Here is a 21,493-nt window from a genome sequence, read left to right as displayed (position 1 = left end):
TTGATATTCGAACATGGGATATCGTGCATTGAACAAGTTGTATTCATGAAACAACCTTCAGGTAGCCACTGTCTGAAGTGTGATATATACCAAAAGCTGTTTGATATTCTATTGTTATTTTGATCATTACTATTGTTATTGATGTTGTTGAAATTATTATTGTTTTAATTATCGTTATCATTGTTGTTCATATTAGGGTTTTATTATTATTTTTGTTATTTTGATGATGATGATGGTGGTGATGATGATGCTTATGCTGATGTTGAAGATGATGATGATGGTGATGATGATGGTGGTGATGATGATGCTGCTTATGCTGATGTTGAAGATGATGATGGTGATGATGATGATGATGATCATGATGATGAAGATGATGATGATAATGCTGCTGCTGCTGCTGATGATGATGATAATGATCATGGTGATGCTGATGATGATGACAGAGCTGCCAAGTAGTACGATTTTTCCGTATTTCATACGGAAATCAATTTAAAATACGGCAGTACGCTTTTTCATGATAAAATACGGAAAAAACAAATTAGAGAAGCAAAGGTATTGTTCACCCTATCTGGGAGCTTTCGGGCGGAGATGAAAAAATGGCAGCCGTGCGTTGCTGCCCTCTACGTTCAATGAGTTATGCTTTCATCAAGGCTTTCCGATTAGAATTTTCGATATCCTGGCGAATCAATGCGGGTGACAAGTTCCGAGCGCACGCACGTAGCTAGTTTACAAGCGCAAAGCAGCGGCTCAAATCGCGATATTTTGCGACTGGTAAATACGTCTGTAAGGATGATGACGTCATCCAAGATGGCAACCTACGTTGACCGACGGAAGGATCGAAGATGACAATGTTTCGATCATAATTTGATACGAATTAGCAGTAACTGCGGTCTAAGGTACGATATTTCTGAATTTCATACATTTTTCCGTAAATATGGATGCAATTTCTTTTTCATAATGTGACATTTTATGATTTTATGTGCAAAAAAAGATCGGAAAAAAATCAGATTTCCGTCGAATGTTCGATCTAACGTTACTGCTAATACGTTGTCTGTACGTACGGGCCTCCAAATTCTTCAGTCTATGCATTGGTGAGTGAGCCAACGCAGTTCAGCGGAACAACCAAAATCTAGAGTGAAGCTTTCGGTCTCGTGTGCGACGGTGTGGGGCGCAAAATAATGTAAGAAGTGATCGAGCTTTGCCATTATGCATGCATATTTATCTCATGGTAAAAATACGGATTTTTTTGTCAAAATACTGATTTTTGGGGATAAGAATACTGAAAATGCAAAATACAACTTGGCAGCTCTGTGATGATGCTGATGATGAAGATGATGATCATGATGATGGTGATGATGATAATGATGATGATGATGCTGATGATGCTGATGATGAAGATGAAGATGGAGATGATGATGATGCTGATGATGGTGATTATGATGATGATGATGATGATGGTGATGATGAAGATGATGACGATGATGATGATGGTGATGGTGATGATGATGGTGATGATGATGACGACGATGATGATGAAGAAGATGATGATGTTGATGATGATGATGATGCTTTGTTGTTATTAGTAGTATTTTTGTCATTAGTACTATTTGAATTATTATATATCTTGCAAATATCATATTTGAAAATTTATGCTAATAACTAACAGGCCATACTTTGTCTTGTGAATAATGTAATCAGACATGTAAATGAAAATGTCAAACTTCAGGGTAATGTATATACATTTTCAGGCCTAATATGCCTGAACAGAATTGGCCTTATCAGAAACAGGCTCAGGAGAATTTGAAAATTCAGGCCTATGTAGAGAGGTCTGTTTTAATCAAGATAATTCTGACTGGGATAATTTGCTTGATTAGAATTAAGAGAAAAAATTCAGGCTAACGTCAGGTTCTAATATGTCTATGATAATTCTATTTGTTGTTAATTTGGCTGATCAGAAAAAGTAGATTTTTGAAAATGTACTTGTAGGCTAATGTAAACAGGTAATATTGAAAGATGTCGCATGATAAATTTGTTTGTGATTAATTTGCCTGATCAGAAAAAAGCAGGAGAATTTGAAATTTCAGGGAATAACGAAGACAGACCTTTAACAGGTGATTATTCTCATTTCACGTTCTAGCCTCCTTCAAAAGCAAACAGTTTTCAAAGATCAGATGCTTGATCTACAGGATGAAGTGAGAAGATTGGAAAACAACTCTTTATCTTTACAAAACCAAATAGCCAGCCTGGTGAGATATTTTTTCTTTATAATTATACAGGGTTCCCAGCCCATCAAGAAAATCAGGGAAAATTATTTTACTTTTTTCCAGTCAGGGGAAAATTTGATAAAAAATACCTCAAATCAGGGAAAAATGCTTCAAATGAAGGAAAAATCAGGGAATTTTGATTGACCCAAATGTCTAAAGCACGGTAGTCAGTCGGATTCTGTATTTTTTGCATATCAAAAAAGAACATCCAATGAATGACTGCTAATGGTGGTACTAATTAGTTTTACATTATTGTTTTTAAATGGAAATACATGTGGAAATAAAATTCACTGCAACAACTCTAATAGGGAACATGCGAAACTGGGAATGGGTTTTCATTATCAGGGAATTTTTAAACTTCATCAGGGAAATATCAGGGAAAAATCAGGGTTTTCTTGAGAAGCTGGGAGCCCTGTTACATGTAAATCTTCTAACTTGTTCATGTTGTCTCCTTTTTTCTTTGTGATATCAACTTTATAATCATGGATTGATTGCAAAGTTACCCCGGTATACAGAATGCATGTACATGTATGTACATGTACATGTAGGTCCATATTCTGAACACCTGGGCCCCGTCTCACAAAGAGTTGCGATTGATCCGATCAACCACAACAATGGACGGCCAGCGACGTCAACATCTACAATTCAAATTTGCTCAAAATATTTTCTAGATATGATGTGTACTCATACATTTATCATGGAGATAAATCTTGAAGATTCAGTGTTATTCTCTTAAAGGAGTTTGAGATAATTTCCTGTAGAAAATATTATGATATGGATGTATAACCATTCAGTTGAGATTTATTGAATCATAATTATTTGTAAGATGGGGGCTGGGTTAACATTATGAAAAAGCTGTATATTTCAGACGTTTGTTTTGATAAAGTACTCTGTTTGTTTCCATTGGCCCGTATTCTGAAGTCAGGTTTAACTTAAACTCGGGTTTAAAGTTGTGGTTTAAGTATGGACAGCCAATTGTTACATAATCGCTAACAGTCGAGATATATTTTCAGCTCATTCGACTCTCAAATCATTCATAATTGTGTAGGAAGTATAGATGATTGTCTTCACCATCGATGAATCAGGAAAGAGCACAGTAAACATACGAAACATACGACTCAATAAAAATTTTGATACTTTTGGCTTCCCATACTTTGGCTTCCCACAACTTTAAACCTGAGTTTTTCCTGACTTCAGAATACGGGCCAGAGAGTTTAATACTGGGACCTCATCCATGCTTCAATGGTAAGAAACTTATTGTATTTATCATTTCAAGCTTTCAGTGCTTTGAATGTAAAAGGTGATGATATTTTGAGCAACTAGCTATAGAGATTTGCATCACTTTTAGTTTTGCCACGCATGGTTGACCTGCAATATTTACCATGATGTACATTTGACTAGAGTTCAGAATACTAGCCATTGACTTTCACTTTTTTTAACAGTTTCCAGATTCTAACACCAGTTTTACACACTTACATGCATCTTTGCATTTTCCTCCAACTTTAGGAAGCAGAAAAGCAAGCGTTGATGAAAACTGTGCGACAAATGAAAAGTGAGGTGGGTGCCGTATAAGTTCCAAATATAAAAAAAAAGTGAAAAGTGAAAACAATCTAGAATTAGAATAAAACAGTGATTTAACTGAAAAATTTAGTCATTTAGTCAATTGAGTATTTAAAGAAAATTAAGTTTACCTATTGAAATGGTTAGACTACGATTAGACCAAGTGGGTGTATCCCAAGTGGCAATTAATTCAATTGAATTTACCAAATGGCTAGTAGACAAACTAGGATTAGATCATATGGGATGAGACCAAATGGAAAGTAGACAAAGTGGGTGTGGACCAAGTGGCAATTAATTCAATTGAATTTACCAAATGGCTAGTAGACAAACTAGGATTAGATCATGTGGGATGAGACCAAATGGAAAGTAGACCAAGTGGGTGTGGACCAAATGGCAATTAATTCAATCGAATGTACAAAATGGCTAGTAGACAAACTAGGATTAGATCATGTGTGATGAGACCAAATGGAAAGTAGACCAAGTGGGTGTGGACCAAGTGGCAATTAATTCAATTGAATTTACCAAATGGCTAGTAGATGAACTAGGATTAGATCATGTGGGATGAGACCAAATGGAAAATAGACCAAGTGGGTGTGGACCAAGTGGCAATTAATTCAATTGAATTTACCAAATGGCTAGTAGACAAACTAGGATTAGTCCATATGGGATGAGACCAAATGGAAAGTAGACCAAGTGGGTGTAGCCCAAGTGGCAATTAATTCAATTGAATTTACCAAATGGCTAGTAGACAAACTAGGATTAGATCATGTGGGATGAGACCAAATGGATAGTAGACCAAGTGGGTGTAGCCCAAGTGGCAATTAATTCAATTGAATTTACCAAATGGCTAGTAGACAAACTAGGATTAGACCATGTGGGATGAGACCAAATGGAAAGTAGACCAAGTGGGTGTAGCCCAAGTGGCAATTAATTCAATTGAATTTACCAAATGGCTAGTAGACAAACTAGGATTAGACCATATGGGATCAGACCAAATGGTAAGTAGACAAAGTGGGTGTGGACCAAGTGGCAATTTATCCTTGACACTTGTTTCTTGTTTCTCGTAATACAAAATGAAATGAGACAGTGGCCTGCCTGTAGCAGTTGTAAATTAGCAAGGTTTCCTTACACTTTTACCAAATGTCAATACATCACCATGATCTACTTAAAGATGGCTGTTTATTCATTGCCATGGTAACGATGACTAGCTTCCTGTGCTCTCATCACATTGGCAAACAAGTGGAATAAGAATGAAAAGACCGCGTGCAGATGAAAGTTTGACACCATCCCGCTCTTCGATGAATTAATCGGTTTTAGATAAACACCTGCTTTGCTACGCCCTGGCAAGATTACATATAAGCCACTCAAGAAATTTTCATAACCGTAGTATGATATTCTCATAGCCATGGTTTATTGAATCGTTCATGTAGATTAACTATACAGACCATGGAGGTATTAAAATAGGATGGAGTGACAATGAATTGCAAATTCATCATATAGATTCTAATTTCTGAAGAAGTAAATGAAGACATGTGTGCACTGTAGCCTCTGGTGGGGACCTGTGATGCCACCAGTCTCATTGGGAGAACTGAAAAGTGATATGTGTTGAAAGTGGATAATTTGGAATGTTTCCAATTTCATTTGATTACAAAACGTGGATATTGAACACATGACGAAATATATCTCAAAGCCTTACTGAGATTGAGTGAAATAATGTTTAATTGTTTATCTTCACCATACCTCTTGTTTTTACCTCAATTCTTTATAGGCCATACATTTACATGTATGAAGTGCTAGTTGTAACACACTCTGAGATTATTACCACAACTTGCATTACATTGATGAGGAGTTTGTACATAATTATTTTTCATATATCATTGAGATGAGATGGAAATCAATGTTTTCATTGATATTGATTTTGATCATAGGATACCGAGAAGCTATCATTGAGGAAAACAATTGCATCACTGGAAGATGAGGTATGTGATTGTGAATTTCACTTCGAGTTTGATTCATCATCATAATGATCATGATGGCAAAGATGATGATGATGATGAGTTTGATGTTGATAATTTATGAAAATGATAAAAATGATGATAGTGATAATTGTTTGGATAAGGCTGATAATAATTATGGTATCAATAATGATATTAATGTTGATGATATTAACATTAAAAATTATGATAGTGATGATATTGCAAATTAGAGTAATGATAATTTTGATGATATTGGTGATATTTTGAATAAGAATAATGGCAAAAGTAGTTATAAACGCATACATTCGTAATTCCGATGGTTCAGATATTCCGAAGGTTCGTTATTCTGATGGTTCGTATATCTGAAGGTTCGTAAGTCCAAAAACGAAATGAGGTTCGTAAATCAGAAGGTTCGTTAATCCGAGAACGAAATGAGGTTCGTAATACTGAAGGTTCGTTAGTCCAAAATTGTAGTGCTTAACGAACCTTATTTCGTTTTCAGACTAATGAGCCTTCGGAACAATGAACCTTATTTTGTTTCGGATTAAGGAACCTTTGGAACATCGATCCTTATTTCGTTTTCGGATATCGAACCTTCGGAATAACGCCACAAACGTTCGGATTAACGAACCATTTTATGTTTTCGGATTAACGAACATCGAGATTTAGACAATTTACGTGTTTCGGAATTACGAACCTTCGGAATTACAAAGTGCAACCGTTATAAAATGATAATGATCATGATGGTGGTGGTGGTGGTGATGATGATGAGGATGATGGTGATGATGATGATGGTATTGGTAGTGATGATGATGGTGGTGATGATGGTGATGATGATTATGGTTGTGATTATGGTGATGATGATGATTATGATGGACGTGTTGTTGGTGATGGTGATACTGAAGAGATAATTAATTCATATGATAATGGTTTTAACTGAAAAATACCCATTTCGGTTCAGTTTATCACCCGCACCCCTACTGCAGAATGTATGATGTATATTCCAATCCATGATCTTCTCATTATTGTCTTTATCATGCGCAGTTGGAGAAAGCTCAAATTGAAATTGAATCCAAGGATATAAAAGTAAGTCTAGATCAATACTTTATTATGTACATGTACCTGTAGTTTGTTTCTCAAACCCAGCTGTTTGCCAAAACATGCTTGATGGGTCTGAATTTTTAGACTACCAGAAAGGAATGATATTTTCAAATGTACATGGACCTGCTTGTCCAAATGATTTTTATTGACTGTGTTGTTTCAATCTTTAAAGTTAAATGCCAGTTTTGGTAATGATCTCAAAATGACTTTTTACAGAATCCAATATAATGACCACCCAAGTGTCTGTTTATATGAATAAAACATGTGCCAAAGGATTCTGGAAGAAATTGTGTCATTGCTGAGAAATAAGCAAAATAAGCGCGGATTCGGGCACTTCCGTTGGGTCTTTATTCCAACAATATACATGTAATATACACTTAACTGTCCCACGTGCGCCTATCTGTGTTGGCGATCTTTAGTGTGATTGTTTTTCAGCTTAGATTTAATGATTTCACAAAGTTCTGTTTATGTAACTGTACCAGATCTAGATCGACGATGATATAGTAATACTTAACCTTGGTTTTACAGACTTTCTCACGAAATCAGTGTTTTACTGCAACTACTGTAATTTAGCTTTAAAGCTCGTACATGAAAAAGGAACAAATGTGAATATGTACGCTTATGAATAGTTCAAACTTTTCTTATCAGTTTATATAAATAAAAACAAATTAGATTTTTACAAAACTGCAGTACTTTATATGCGACGCTAAGACACTGACAGGCTGATAATCACAAATTTTTGGTTTTTAAATCATTTTTAAGTTTGATTATGATGCTGGATCATTTGTTAGACTTGTTTCCCAAACCACTTGTTAATAAAAAAAGCCATTTAGGGTCTATGCCTGCAGACTATAGCTGTATTCAGGCATGTGTTTAAGACTACAGGAATGTTCATTTGGAGGTTGGAAGCTTAATTGATTCTACCTTAATGTAATAAATATAATCAACTCCTTTTTTATGATCATGCTGTAAGTAATAATGCACGAGAGGAAAGGCTTTGATGCAATGAGGTCATTAAACTTTCAAGGGCGAGAATATATGATCATCAAGGCTAATAACTTTTTTGCCCTAAACTAGTCACTAGAAATATTGACTCATAAGTGGTAATATTATAGTATTAATGTACATCCTAGGTTGGTTATATCAATTTGTTTCATTGGCGGCGGAAGCAAAAAAATTTAATGGGAGTCCACCTGAAATTTTGGGATGGACACAGGTAAAAAAATTGGACAAGCCCCCCCCCCAAAAAAATGGTTATCAACCTAAATTTTAGGAGTGGCTAACCAAAATTTTTTGACAAGCAAAAAAAAAAAAAGGTCATCAACTTAAATTTTTAGGAAATTTAGGGGGGACACATCCCCCCGCTTCTGCCGCCTATTGTTTTAATCAATGTTCGGGCAAACCTCATTTTGATTATATGTATAATTTCTTTTTAAATTTTTACTCAATCATATAATAATAATATTTCGCATTTATATAGTGCTTAATACATCAGAACGACGTCTCTAGGCGCTTTACAGACATATTATTACCCCGGTCATCGGATCCTTGCATGCCGCATACAATGTATGCACCTTCTCCACTCCCTGGGGAGCATTCCAACAAGAGTTCCAAGACTCAATTGCTAGGCATACTACATAAATAGGCTTTCACATCCTACCGGGTACCCATTTAACACCTGGGTGGAGAGTGGCAAAGTGTGGATTAACGCCTTGCCAAAGGACGCTAGGCCATGGCGGGATTCGAATACAGGATGTTTTTGTAGGGGTTTCAAAAAAGGCTTGCGGCAAAATGGCAGAAATGAGAAATTTGATGAACAGACTTCTTGCTAATCATAATTACAAGGCGAGAGTCAGAACCACTACACCACGACGCATCAATATGATGATCATATTATACAACATCCTATTACATGTAGTCATGTACCAATGGTCGCTCTGTTTCTTTAATCCCATTTTTGTTCCTTATTACACCACCATATTTTCTTTTATACTAACAGTTCAAATTTTCAAAATACATTTTCTATTTGAATAATTGTAGTTCATAATGAAGGTTACTCTATTCTTGTTGATCCAACCATGCATGTTCAGGTAGGAGTGAAAAGCTTGATGGCAATAATACTTTTTTTGGAAGCGCCGTATTGTGGCGGTTCTGACTCTCGCCTTGTAATCACAGGGTAGTGTGTTCGAATCCCACCATGGTCTAGCATCCTTTGGCAAGGCATCAATCCACAATTTGCCACTCTCCACCCAGGTGTTAAATGGGTATCTGGTAGGATGCCTAGAAATGGAGTCTTGGAACTCTTGTTGGAATGCTCCCCAGGGAGTGGAGAAGGTGCATACATTGTATGCGGGCATGCAAGGATCCGATGACTGGGATAATAATATATCTGTAAAGTGCTTAGAGACGTTCCGATGTGTTAAGCGCTATATAAATGCTGAATATTATTATTTTTCCTTCTCTTTGCATCTCCTCTTGCAAATTGCATTTAATGAAATACTATTAGTAAAATGATGAAAACAATTGATAATTAGTTATTGTGTATATTGTTCTTAATTTTTAGCTCAATGATGTTATACAGCACAGAGATGAGCTGATTGACAAAGTCATAGAGGTAAGACTCGTTCACATTTGGTGTGGAGCTACATACATAATTATTACGTTTTATTGCATAAAATGATGGCATTACATGTATTGCATGTATATTTCTTCATAATATCTTTTCAATAGAAAATCAAGAAAACCTGTCTCTATGGCCAAAATTCTCAAAAGATGGAAATTCTCTTTTTGCCACTATGATTCCCTTTTTTGCACAAGGTTTGAAACCTTTGTATTGTATGCCATTTGTACTATTGTGTACAATTTCTCATGGAATTTCATTAATAGAGCTTGACAGGTTCCATATTGAATGATTTATTATTTCTTTGTCGTGTGTTATGTTTAATTCATGTATTTTCATTTTTTTTTGGTAGTATTTTTCTCATGAGTTTGGTTTTTATTGATGCCTGGTAATATGAAAAAATGCTGATTTTCTTTTTGATTTTATGAATTGATTTTTCATTTTAATTTGATCCAGATGGTGAGGTGAAGTGCAGCAAATTTGATATTGATGAAAATGATTAGAAATGAGAAATTAACATTTAGAATTTGTGTAATCTCACAAATCCATTTTAGAAAATTGTTTCTATTTGCCGAAAATGCTTTTGAAGAGTGTGAGAGCAAAGTAGAGGTGGGGGTGGTGAAAAGGACTGAGGGGCAGTGATACCATCTATAGTAGATATGAACTCATTTAGATGAAAACAACAAAACTGTTTTAACCCGAGATAGACTTAGGGGGCGTTGCAAGAAAATATTTGTGATCAATTGCAACTATTCTGTTGCAATTTTACAACAGATAGATCAACGTTAGCTGTAGCAAATCAGATTAACCTTCTTGATTCAAGGATTAGATTAGATCAATTACTAAATTGCAATTAACTGCAAGACATGGTTGTTTTATGGACCGAAAAAAATAGAGGGTGTGCAATTGATTGCAAGTTTCTTGCAATGCAGGGGAGGGGTTCATTCATTCAACCCTAAACATTTTTGATAAATCTGTATTTTTATTGTATTCTAATATTCTTTTTTAATTGATTAATTAATTTATTCATTCATTTACTCATTCATTCATTCTTTCTTTCTTTCTCTCTTTCTTTCTTTCATATATATATATATATTCATTCATCCGTCCATCCATCCATTAACTCTTCATTCATTCATTCATTCTTTCTTTCTTTCTTTCTTTCATATATATATATATATATATATATATATATATAGATATCATTCGTCCATCCATCCATCCATTCACTCTTCATTCATTCATTTTATTGTTCATCTAGTTATTCATAATTATTCAAATACATTCAATTGACAAACACAATATCAGTGTCATTACATAAAATGAGAATATATATAGAATATAATACAAATGCAATATTCTGTGGCAGTTTGCCCAGTGCATCAGTTGGCCGCCAGGGAAGAAGAGAGCAAACTAAAAGGGGAAGTTCACCCTGACAAAAAGTTGATTCTAAAAATAGCAAAAAAAAAATAATGAAAAATATTGCTGAAAGGTTTGATAAATATCCATCAAAGAATATAAAAGTTATTAGAATTCAATTATTTGATTTGTGACGCAATATGCAAGCAGCTTTGTACATATCGAATGGTAAAATAAAAATTCAATGAAATGTCATTTTCTCAGAAAATCAAAAATGTTTTTTAGTGTTCCTTCAGTATATCAATAGACAAACTATTTCACAACCGTTCTTAAAAAGAAAAAAAATGAATCATAACAAACCAATAAAAAGTTGAAATTTATGCATTTTGTATTACATAACATATGGGGCAGCTGCACGTTTATGATGTCACAACCTTCTTTAATCTTTAATGGGTTTTCCTCAAACCGTCACCAATAATTTTCATTATTTTTTGTGCTATTTTTACAATGAACATTTCTTCAGGGTGACCTTCCCCTTTAATGGCCCGTATTCTAAGGCCAGATTTAATTTAGACCATGGTATACCCTGTGCTAAATTTATGGGAAGCCAAAAATTTCAAAACATTGTTAACATTGTATGATTCTTTTGTTTACTGTGCTCTTTCGTAACACTTTATTGGTGAAGGCAACTATTAAATCTTATACATGTATATGTGAATCCTCCCCAGACAGTTAAAGGACAGGTCCACCCCAACAAAAAGTTTAATTTGAATAAAAAGAGAAAAATCCAACAAACATAACACTGAAAATTTCATCAAAATCAGATATAAAATAAGACAGTTAAAACATTTTAAAGTTTCGCTTAATTTCACAAAACAGTCATATGCACATCCTGGTCGGTTTGCAAATTGGCAGACTGATGACGTCACCCACTCACTATTTCTTTTGTATGTTATTATATGAAATATTCTAATTTTCTCCTTATTGTCAAGTGAAACAACGATTAATTCCACCATGAACATGAGAAATTAGCATTGTGTAATACTATATATACTGTATATAGTTTAGTCAAGTTGGTCCCTATTGTCAAATTTGTAAGAAATGAAATATTGTATAATTAAAACAATAAAACACAAAAGAAATAGTGAGGGACATCATTGACTTTCTCGTTTGCATGTCACTGAGTTGTGCATATCATTGCTTTGTGAAAAATAAGCGAAACTACAAAATTTCAGAACTTTTTTTTCCATCTGATTTTGATGATATTTTCAGCGTTATGCTAGTTTGATTTATCTCTGTTTATTCAAATCAACATATTTCTGTGGTGAACTTGACCTTTAAGAGTCATTTGACAGTCAAATATAAGCTACATGTAGTAAATTAGACCCCTACTGTTTTAGATTTATGTCACAATTAGAAATCTATACTAAAACCACAACTTTATACCAGAGTTTGAATTAAAACCGGCATCAGAATACGGGCCAATCACAGTAGACTGTAATGTGAAAAGCTTGTGATGTCACAATTACCTTGCCCAATTGAGAGGTGCGTGTGCACTTTACTGATAGCCAGTGCACAAGCATGTGTTCCATTGTTAATCAGAAAATTTGATTTTTATACCAAAATTATGAAATGCACAGATTGGCTATACAAAAAGGTCACCTTTGCCTGTGTAACTATGCCAAGTTTCTTTGTTTTTATTTCCAGGAAAACAAAAATTACATTGAGCTTTACAAAAGTCACAAAGACCTTCAATCAGCATTTCAGGTAAGTCTATGATTTTTTCTTTTTTTTCAGTGCTGATAAAGGGAAAAATCAGGAAAAATGCCGAATGGCGTCGCCCAGTGAACTCCTTGCATTAAAACACACTCCTTCTCTTTATGAAATATTATGTGTTTACTTTATCATACACACAACATGCACGATACTGAATGAACCTCGCCACTTGATTTTGAAGGGAAGTATCCTTTATCGTTTGTGATAAAAAATAGATGAAAATGGTCCTTGAAGTTTAATGCTCAAGAAATATCAGGAAATTGAAAAAAATGTGTATAAAGTGTAACATCTGTTTGTATCCATAAATTATGGTGGAGGTCAAAATCCAATATTTAAAAGAATCTTGACACATATACCACTGTACTTGTATATCAATATCTTTCAAGGGCTGAATTTGCTACTGATTGTGGGAATTGACCAGCTGTTGTACTTTTTAAGTGTGTGTAAACAGAGCTTTATTTGAAGGCTATTTCTATGCAAACTGTGCGAAGATAAGCCCAGTTTTATTTTAAGACCAAATGTCATTGTTTACCCACCTGATTATCACCTTTTTGCGTTTGTACAACGATCAAATGTTATTGTTTTATTTTGAAATGTGCTCTTTGATATCTTAAATGCACTCTTGAAATTGCTATCTTGAAAGCCCAATTGAAGTAGTCGCATTGAGCAATCTGTCATAGATAGAGTCTTTATCAAGGGAATTAGTTGGAAATAAATGGAAAATACTTCAGCTTGTTTTGTATCAAAATGTGATGTACAGTATTAGATATTTGATAAAAATGTTATACATGTAGATGTTTTTTCACACAAGGTTTTCCTGTAGTCCATCCAAAAAGTGGTTTTGAATATGGGCCAGTGTATTTTTGTTCCATTACATGACTTGTATGCATATACAACTTGTTCCCATTATAAACTGTATATATTAAAAGACAGAAGTATGATTATTAAAGACAAACATTTAATCATTTAAGTTATATACAGTGAGTGCATAATGCTCCCTCATACTTACAGGCTGTGCATGTGCAGTTGCAACCTGTTGCCATTTTGAAACTGTTATAGGTCAAACTTCTATTAATATACTTTTAATTCAATCATTTGGTTCTGCTCCAGATTGAAAATCATTAGTAATTGAATCTTTTGAACTCTAAATCAAAATATCACAGCAATGTGATTGATTGGAGCGATGCATGTCGAGGTTAAGCACACAGCCAATGGGAAAACATGTTGAGGATTTGCTGTATCTTTTCAGGTGTACTAGAAGCACTACAAATTATCAGGCAATGTGTTTACTTTAAATTCCCATCCGCAACTCTCAATCTTTGCGCTTTGTAATATACATACAGTGTCTACAGGAATTATTTTCACACTATTAAAGGTCAAGTCCACACCAGAAAAATGTTGATTTGAATGAATAGAGAAAAATCAAACCAGCATAACGCTGAAAATTTCACCGAAATCTGGTGTAAAATAAGAAATTTTAAAGTTTTGCTTATTTTTCACAAACCAGTTATGCAATGTTCATGGTAATGGGTAGCTCTATGGTATTATGGTATTATCAAACACTTTTCATCATATCAAACTCATTCAATTCAATCTTTATTTCACAAATAGGATGAAAATACAAGGAAACATCAAATAATGCGATTATATAATAAAAATAAATTGCGTGGCTTCCCATGAAGGTAATAAGAAACCTGTGAGGCTGGATAACCAAATCATAGTAAAAACACAACATCAATACAAAACAAAATCTCATATCATTATAGTGCAGGAAAAAGGAGAAAAAAAAACAACACATTACAAAGAACACGAGTTGAGGGGTCTATACAGTACAAGAATGCATTGATATCAACTGTGAGAATTAATAATCATTTCCTAGAAAATTTGTATACTGTTTTCTAAAGGGAGATAAAAATTGTGAATTAGTTATTATTTGGGGAATCTCATTCCATTGTTTGGGACCTACATAACCCAGCTTCGTGACTAGACCTGATAAATGAAATTTATTGGAAGAACGGGCATTATGGTTATGAACTTTGATTACTGTATTGAAAAAAGATCTGAAAACTACATGGGTAGTCTATACAGTACAAGTATGATTGATATCAACTGTGAGAATTAATAATCATTTCCTAGAAAATTTGTATACTGTTTTCTAAAGGGAGATAAAAATTGTGAATTAGTTATTATTTGGGGAATCTCATTCCATTGTTTGGGACCTACATAACCCAGCTTCGTGACTAGACCTGATAAATGAAATTTATTGGAAGAACGGGCATTATGGTTATGAACTTTGATTACTGTATTGAAAAAAAATCTGAAAACTACATGGGTAGCAACCTCTGCTTGTACTTATACATAAATATTGTGAGTTCTTGCTTATTAATATCATAAGGACAGTTTCTTAAAGTTCAAGACCACCCAGGATAATGGGAAAGTGCTGAATAAATACTGAAAAAACAAACTAGCATATAGTGCTGAAAATGTCATCAAAATCGAATGTAAAGTAAGAAGGTTATGACATTTCAAAGTTTCGCTTATTTTTAACAAAATAGTTATATGAACGAGCCAGTTACATCCAAATGAGAGAGTCAATGATGTCACTCATTCGCCATTTCTTTTGTTTTTTATTGTTTGAATTATAGAATATTTCAATTTTTACGAATTTGACGATTATGACATCCTTGCCTGAAGCACAAAATGTTAAAATGATGGAATTCCACGTGTTCAGGGAGGAGTGAAACTTCATTTCACATGACAATGACAAGAAAATAAAAATATTTCGTATTTCATATAATAAAATACAAAATAAATAGTGAGTGGATGACGTCATAGTCTCCTCATTTGCATACCAGCCAGGATGTGCACATAATTTCAATTAAGCGAAACTTTGAAATGTCATGACTCTCTTATTTTTACATCCGATTTTGATTTTCAGTGTTATGCTTGTTGGATTTTTCTCTTTTTATTCAAATCAACCTTTTTGTTGGGGTGGACTTGTTCTTTAAAGGTCAAGTCCACCTCAGAAAAATGTTGATTTGGATCGATGGAGAAATATCAGACAAGCACAATGCTGAAAATTTCATCAAAATCCAATCTAAAAGAAGAAAGTAATGACATTTTAAAATTTTGCTTAATTTAAAAATAAAACAGTTGTGGTTATATGCAAATCCTTGTCGGTATGCAAATGAGGGGACCGATGACATCACTCACTCACTATTTATTTTGTATTTTATTATGTGAAATATGAATTTTTTTTATGAAAAAAAAACATCCCCCCCCCCCTGAACATGTGGGATTACATTGTTTTAACATTTTGTAGTTCAAACAAGAGGGTCCTATTTTTTCTAATTCGTAAAAATTGAAATGTTGTATAATTCAAACAGTAAAAATACAAAAGAAAAAGTGAGTGAGTGACATCATCGACTCTCTGATTTTCATATCACTGAATTGTCCATATAACTAAGGGCCTTTTCATAAAGCTGTTCATAAGTTAAGGGCAATTTTAAAGGACAAATCCACCCCAACAAAAAACTTGATTTGAATACAAAGAGAAAAATTCATCAATCATAACACTAAAAATTTCATCAAAATCGGATATAAAATAAGAAAGTTATGACATTTTAAAGTTTCGCTTATTTTTAACAAAACAGTTATATGAACGAGCCAGTTACATCCAAATGAGAGAGTCGATGATGTCACTCACTCACTATTTCTTTTGTTTTTTATTGTTTGAAATATGAAATATTTTGATTTTCTCGTCATTGTCATGTGAAATGAAGTTTCATTCCTCCCTGAACACATGGAATTCCATTATTCTAACATTTTGTGCTTCAGGCAAGGAGGTCCTAATCATCAAATTCGTAAAAATTGAAATATTGTATAATTCAAACAATAAAAAACAAAAGAAATAGTGAGTGAGTGACATCATCGACTCTCTCATTTGGATGTAACACTGGCTCGTTCATATAACTATTTTGTTAAAAATAAGCGAAACTTTGAAATGTCATAACTTTCTTATTTTACATCCGATTTTGATGAAATCTTCAGCATTGTGCTTGTCTGATTTTTCTCTATTGATTCAAATCAACATTTTTCTGAGGTGGACTTGACCTTTAAGAACGACTAATGATCCTTTCTTACGCGATAAATCATCGCAGATATATATACTATTTACCACAAGAAAAGGATCACCAATCATTCTTAAAGTCGCTCTTATATACGAACAGCTTTATTAAACACCCACCGGTTTGTGAAAAATAAGCGAAACTTTAAGATGATATTACTATTCTATTTTACAGCCAATTTTGATGTAGTTTCCAGCGTTATTCTTGTTTGATTTTTCTCTATTTTTATTCAATTAAACTTTTTTTTCTGGGGTGGATATGACCTTTAAATCAATGATTTGAAAATAATAATCATCATAGTGATTTAAATCAGCCAATGCTGAATGAACTGAATATGAAAACAATTAGCTTTGTCAACACATGCAATGTCGATGCCAAAGATGTGAAAGTTGCATATAGTTATGCCTGAGAGGTACATGTATATGCCTTGATGCTTTATTTACTAGTGCAAACTGCTTACATGTATGTGCCCCATTGGTTTGAAGGATAATTATTTTGTTTCCAAATATTAATTTGTTGGATTTGAATTGTGGAAAGAAGGTCAGATCTTTGTTGTCTGTTACATATATGTGCTTACCAGTTATATTGGCTGTAGTGTATGCTATTTATATCATTTCATAGGCGGATCCAGGGTGGGCCCGAAGTGTCCGCCCCCCCCCCTTATATTGGCAGAACTAAAAGAAGGAAATAAAAAAGAAAAAGAAGGGAGAAGAGAGGAAGAAGAAAAAAAAGAGAAGAAAGACAAGAGAATAAGATAAGGTCAGGGGAACTCCGGGAAAATAACAAAATTATGTAAAATTTTCGCTCCCGCTTCGCGCTGACATTGCCTGTTCGATGAGATACATATCTTATTTCAGTTCGGACATCGAGCTTCATTATTTTGTTTTACAAATGATTTTTTGTCATAAGTGCTTTGTAAAATGTCCGTTTTATGGTGTGAATATCAACATTTTCAGCTTTCGCTGTGCGTTCGCATTATGTAATTTGTCAAGTACTGTACATATTGTCTTTGTGTATTACATTCAAGTTTCAAAATATCCCATCTGAGGTGTCTGATTGTGAAAAAGTAGGCATATGAGCTAGCGCTCTGCGCTAGCATTTTTGATTGGTAGGTCCAGTATACCTGTATATTAATTCTATTACACACTACTTAAAATCCCCTTTTTATGGGATTTCATAAAACATGTAAAAACTTAGAGTCGGCTTGCGATTTGCGTTTGCATGAATTGTTAAAAATATTATCCGTGCATTCTATTCATAATACAATGTGCTTTAAAATGTCAAGTTTTCAGGCCGCAATATCAACAAGTTTCACGCTCTTATATTAGATACGGAATAAGATAATAACACTTTTATGAATTCCAAATATCTAAATTGTCTGTTTTTCAGAATAGAATATCGACAAGTTTCTATGATTCTGATGTGATGAACAGTGTATATTTCAGGGGCCGTAGAATGGTTTTCAAAGTGGGGGCTTATGACGAAAAAAAAATCACAATCATATATATGGTCATTTTTACGATTATGTACACGGCTTTGGAACTGGGTCCCCCCCCTAGCTTGCTTCCACGGCCTCTGTATTTCATGTGCAATGGCGATGTCTATATCTCATCTCAAGAAATATGTATACAATTTATCTTTATTTGATATTAGCCATAAAACAAAACATCAACACATTCACAATAGGCTTAATGAAGACAGAAAACATTTAAGTCGAAAGAATAGAATTACATGTATAAAGAAAATGTGAAGCTAAATGTTAATGGCAGGGCAAACAAGACTTAATTTATAAGGAAAAGAAGAGAAAGAGACAAGGGGACAGGGAAAGACATAAAAGAAAACAGAAGAAAGAAAGAAAGAAAGGAAGGGGAAGAAATTAAGAGAGGAGAACAAGTCATTGCTTACATAGTTTCTTATCTTAGAAAACGGTTGTTAATCAATCGGTTCCACTATAATGTAGAAATGATAAAGATACATCATTTTAAAAACAGGATATTTAAGGAAGGGAAGAAGAATGAGAGAGCAAGTGAAAGAAAAACAAAAATAAACATAAGAAAGAAGGAAAGGAAAGAATGAAAGAGTAAAAGAGAGAGAGAGAAAGAGAAAAAATGGAAAGAGAAAGGAAGGAAAGAGTGAATGAATGAATGAATTAATGAATGAAAGAAAGAAAGAAAAAGAAAGAAAGGGGGTCACAGGAAAAGAAGAAGAGAAAAAAAAGAAAGAAAACAGAAGAGAATAAAGAAAGAGGAAAAGAAAAAAATCAAGAAGAATCAAAGGGAAAAAAGGAGAACGAAAAAGAAGAAAGAAAGGAAAAGAAAGAAAGGGCAATGTTTATTTTTATGTTACTTATTAGGCCCAATTACATGACGGGGGTGATCTTCTACATATTCATATTCTGTATACACGTTCCTCTCTGCATTGACTGTTATAGAAGATATTTCCAAGGAGATATCACCTCTAACTCCTTGATATTTCAAAGTATATAAACACATATGTATCTACCCATGTATGTAGGCCTATAGCCATGGACCTACAGTCGTCCTCAAAATTATTCATACCCTTGTTAATATTTGTGATTTTTCATGTTTGTGATGAAATGAATGCATTTTATCAAGTTTCTCTATGATTTATGTGTGACCTACTAGTGAAAGAATAACAACAATGCACAATTCAAGAAATTTCTCTTTTCAGGGGTATTTTATTCATAGATATTCAAACAATGTCATGTTCAAAATTATTCATACCCTAGGTTTTCTGAGTCCAATGTCTTTCATTAATAGTCAATAGCATAGCCTTTGTTCTTTACGACTGCTTCTAGACGATTCCTGTAAGTGTCCACAAGCTTCCTGCACGTCTCCTGCGGGATGTTGGCCCATTCTTCCTTGGCGTAGGCCTCAAGCTGGGTCAGGTTAGTCGGGTTCCTAGCCATCACTCTGACTTTCAGGTCTCGCCACAAGTTCTCGATCGGATTCAGGTCAGGACTCTGACTTGGCCATTCTAGGACGTTGACATCATGGTCCTTGAACCATTTCTTCACCAGCTTGGCGGTATGCTTTGGGTCATTGTCTTGTTGGTACTTCCAGTTAGGGCCAAGCTGGAGTTTTTCGACAGATTCCTTCAAGTTCTCATCAAGGATCTGGATGTAATCCTCCTTTTTCATGATTCCTTTGACTCTAACGAGGTTCCCTGTGCCACTGGAAGAGAAACATCCCCATAGCATTATGTGCCCACCACCATGCTTGACGGTTGGCACAGTGTTCTTTGGATTGTATGCTTGCCCTTTCTTCCTCCAGACGTATTCAACATCCATATGGCCAAATAACTCCAACTTCGTCTCATTAGACCACAGGATGGTTGACCAAAAGCTTGGATTTTGCTTCAGATGACCTCCAGCAAAGGCCAGTCGATCTTTCAGGTGTTTCTTCCTAAGCAACAGTGTCTTCCGAGGCCTGCGTCCATGGAGACCTCCTTTGTGCAAGACTCGCTCGATGGTGGACCGGGACACCTTCGTCCCTGACCGGTCAAGCGTTTCAAGTAGGGCCTTGGTTGTGGTCCGGGGGTTGTTGTTGACCTCTCTGCAGATTTTCCTGGCAAGTTTAGGGGACACCTTGCACTTCCTGCCACGCCCACTAAGGTTCTTCACAGTGTTGTACCTCTTGTGCTTCTTGATTACTCTCTGGACTGTTGCCACAGGGACGTCATACTGCTTGGAAATGGCCTTGTAACCTTTTCCCTCAATGTGGGCATTCACAAGACGTTGCCGTAGGTCCTCACTGAGCTCCTTCTTCTTGGCCATGATTATCAGAGACTGAGAATAACCAGAATGCTTTCCTCTATACCCTTTTAGAAAGATGCTATTTTCTATCATTGTTTAATGGCTTCTTTAACAAAGAGGGTATTTAATTCATTGGAACATCTTGAAATAACTATAGAACAAAGAATAGCACATTCCCAGACAGTGAAAATAATGCGCATTGTCATAAAAGGACATTTTTGCTGAGGTATTGGCAAGGGTATGAATAATTCTGAACAAGTGCAAAAAATAAGTTTCGACCCTATCTATTATTATGCTAATGAAGACTTGCCAGCTCATATGTCAAATCATGCATAGCAACAAGCAGACAAAAGATACAAAGAAAGTTACATCATAATAGCTTTTACAAGTAAAGAATCTACCAAAGAATGTTTTTCCACAAGGGGTATGAATAATTTTGAGGACAACTGTATATACATGTAGCAAGCCCAGAATGTGAAAGAGAATTGCCCTATGTGCATACATTCCACAAGATAAGAAATGGTCATAAATGCAGCTGGATCGTAATCCCTCTCTTGCCCCTACTTCCACAAATCTGCTGTCAATCATGGCGTCTACTGGCAACGGAGGGTTTCAGCAAGAAGTTGTAGACCCACTTCTGCAGCCTCAGTAGACCTAGTCTGCTATGCAGACTCGTTGAATCAGCTGAGGTACACACACTGCAGATGTGGGTCTACATTTGTAGACGAGCGCCGTGGTGTAGCGGTTCCGACTCTCACCTTGTTATCAGAGGGTCGTGTGTTTGAATCCCACCATGGCCTAGCGCCCTTTGGCAAGGCGTCAATCCACACTTTGCCACTCTCACCCAGGTGCTAATTGGGTACAGGTAGGAAACAACCGTCATTGTGGTTGGTTTAGCAAGTTTGCACCTGACAGGCTGCTTGGAATGCTATGAA

The 21,493-nt window shown here is 34.9% G+C and overlaps 1 protein-coding gene across 1 annotated transcript in view; it reads left to right on the top strand.

The window, feature by feature from the left end:
- LOC121406277 (centrosomal protein of 63 kDa-like) overlaps window positions 1-21,493 on the top strand; it is a 49,041-nt gene that overhangs the window by 15,853 nt on the left and 11,695 nt on the right. The window contains exons 6-11 of the mRNA XM_041597295.1: window positions 2,138-2,246; window positions 3,771-3,821; window positions 5,753-5,803; window positions 6,845-6,886; window positions 9,465-9,515; window positions 12,588-12,647. Coding sequence (XP_041453229.1) covers window positions 2,138-2,246; window positions 3,771-3,821; window positions 5,753-5,803; window positions 6,845-6,886; window positions 9,465-9,515; window positions 12,588-12,647 — 364 coding nt within the window. The remainder of the gene's footprint in view (window positions 1-2,137; window positions 2,247-3,770; window positions 3,822-5,752; window positions 5,804-6,844; window positions 6,887-9,464; window positions 9,516-12,587; window positions 12,648-21,493) is intronic.

The sequence above is a fragment of the Lytechinus variegatus genome, chromosome 19, assembly GCF_018143015.1.
Source record: "Lytechinus variegatus isolate NC3 chromosome 19, Lvar_3.0, whole genome shotgun sequence".
Classification (NCBI taxonomy): domain Eukaryota; kingdom Metazoa; phylum Echinodermata; class Echinoidea; order Temnopleuroida; family Toxopneustidae; genus Lytechinus; species Lytechinus variegatus.
The sequence above is the reverse complement of the archived record's forward strand: the minus strand, read 5'-3'. Positions and strand labels throughout refer to the sequence as shown.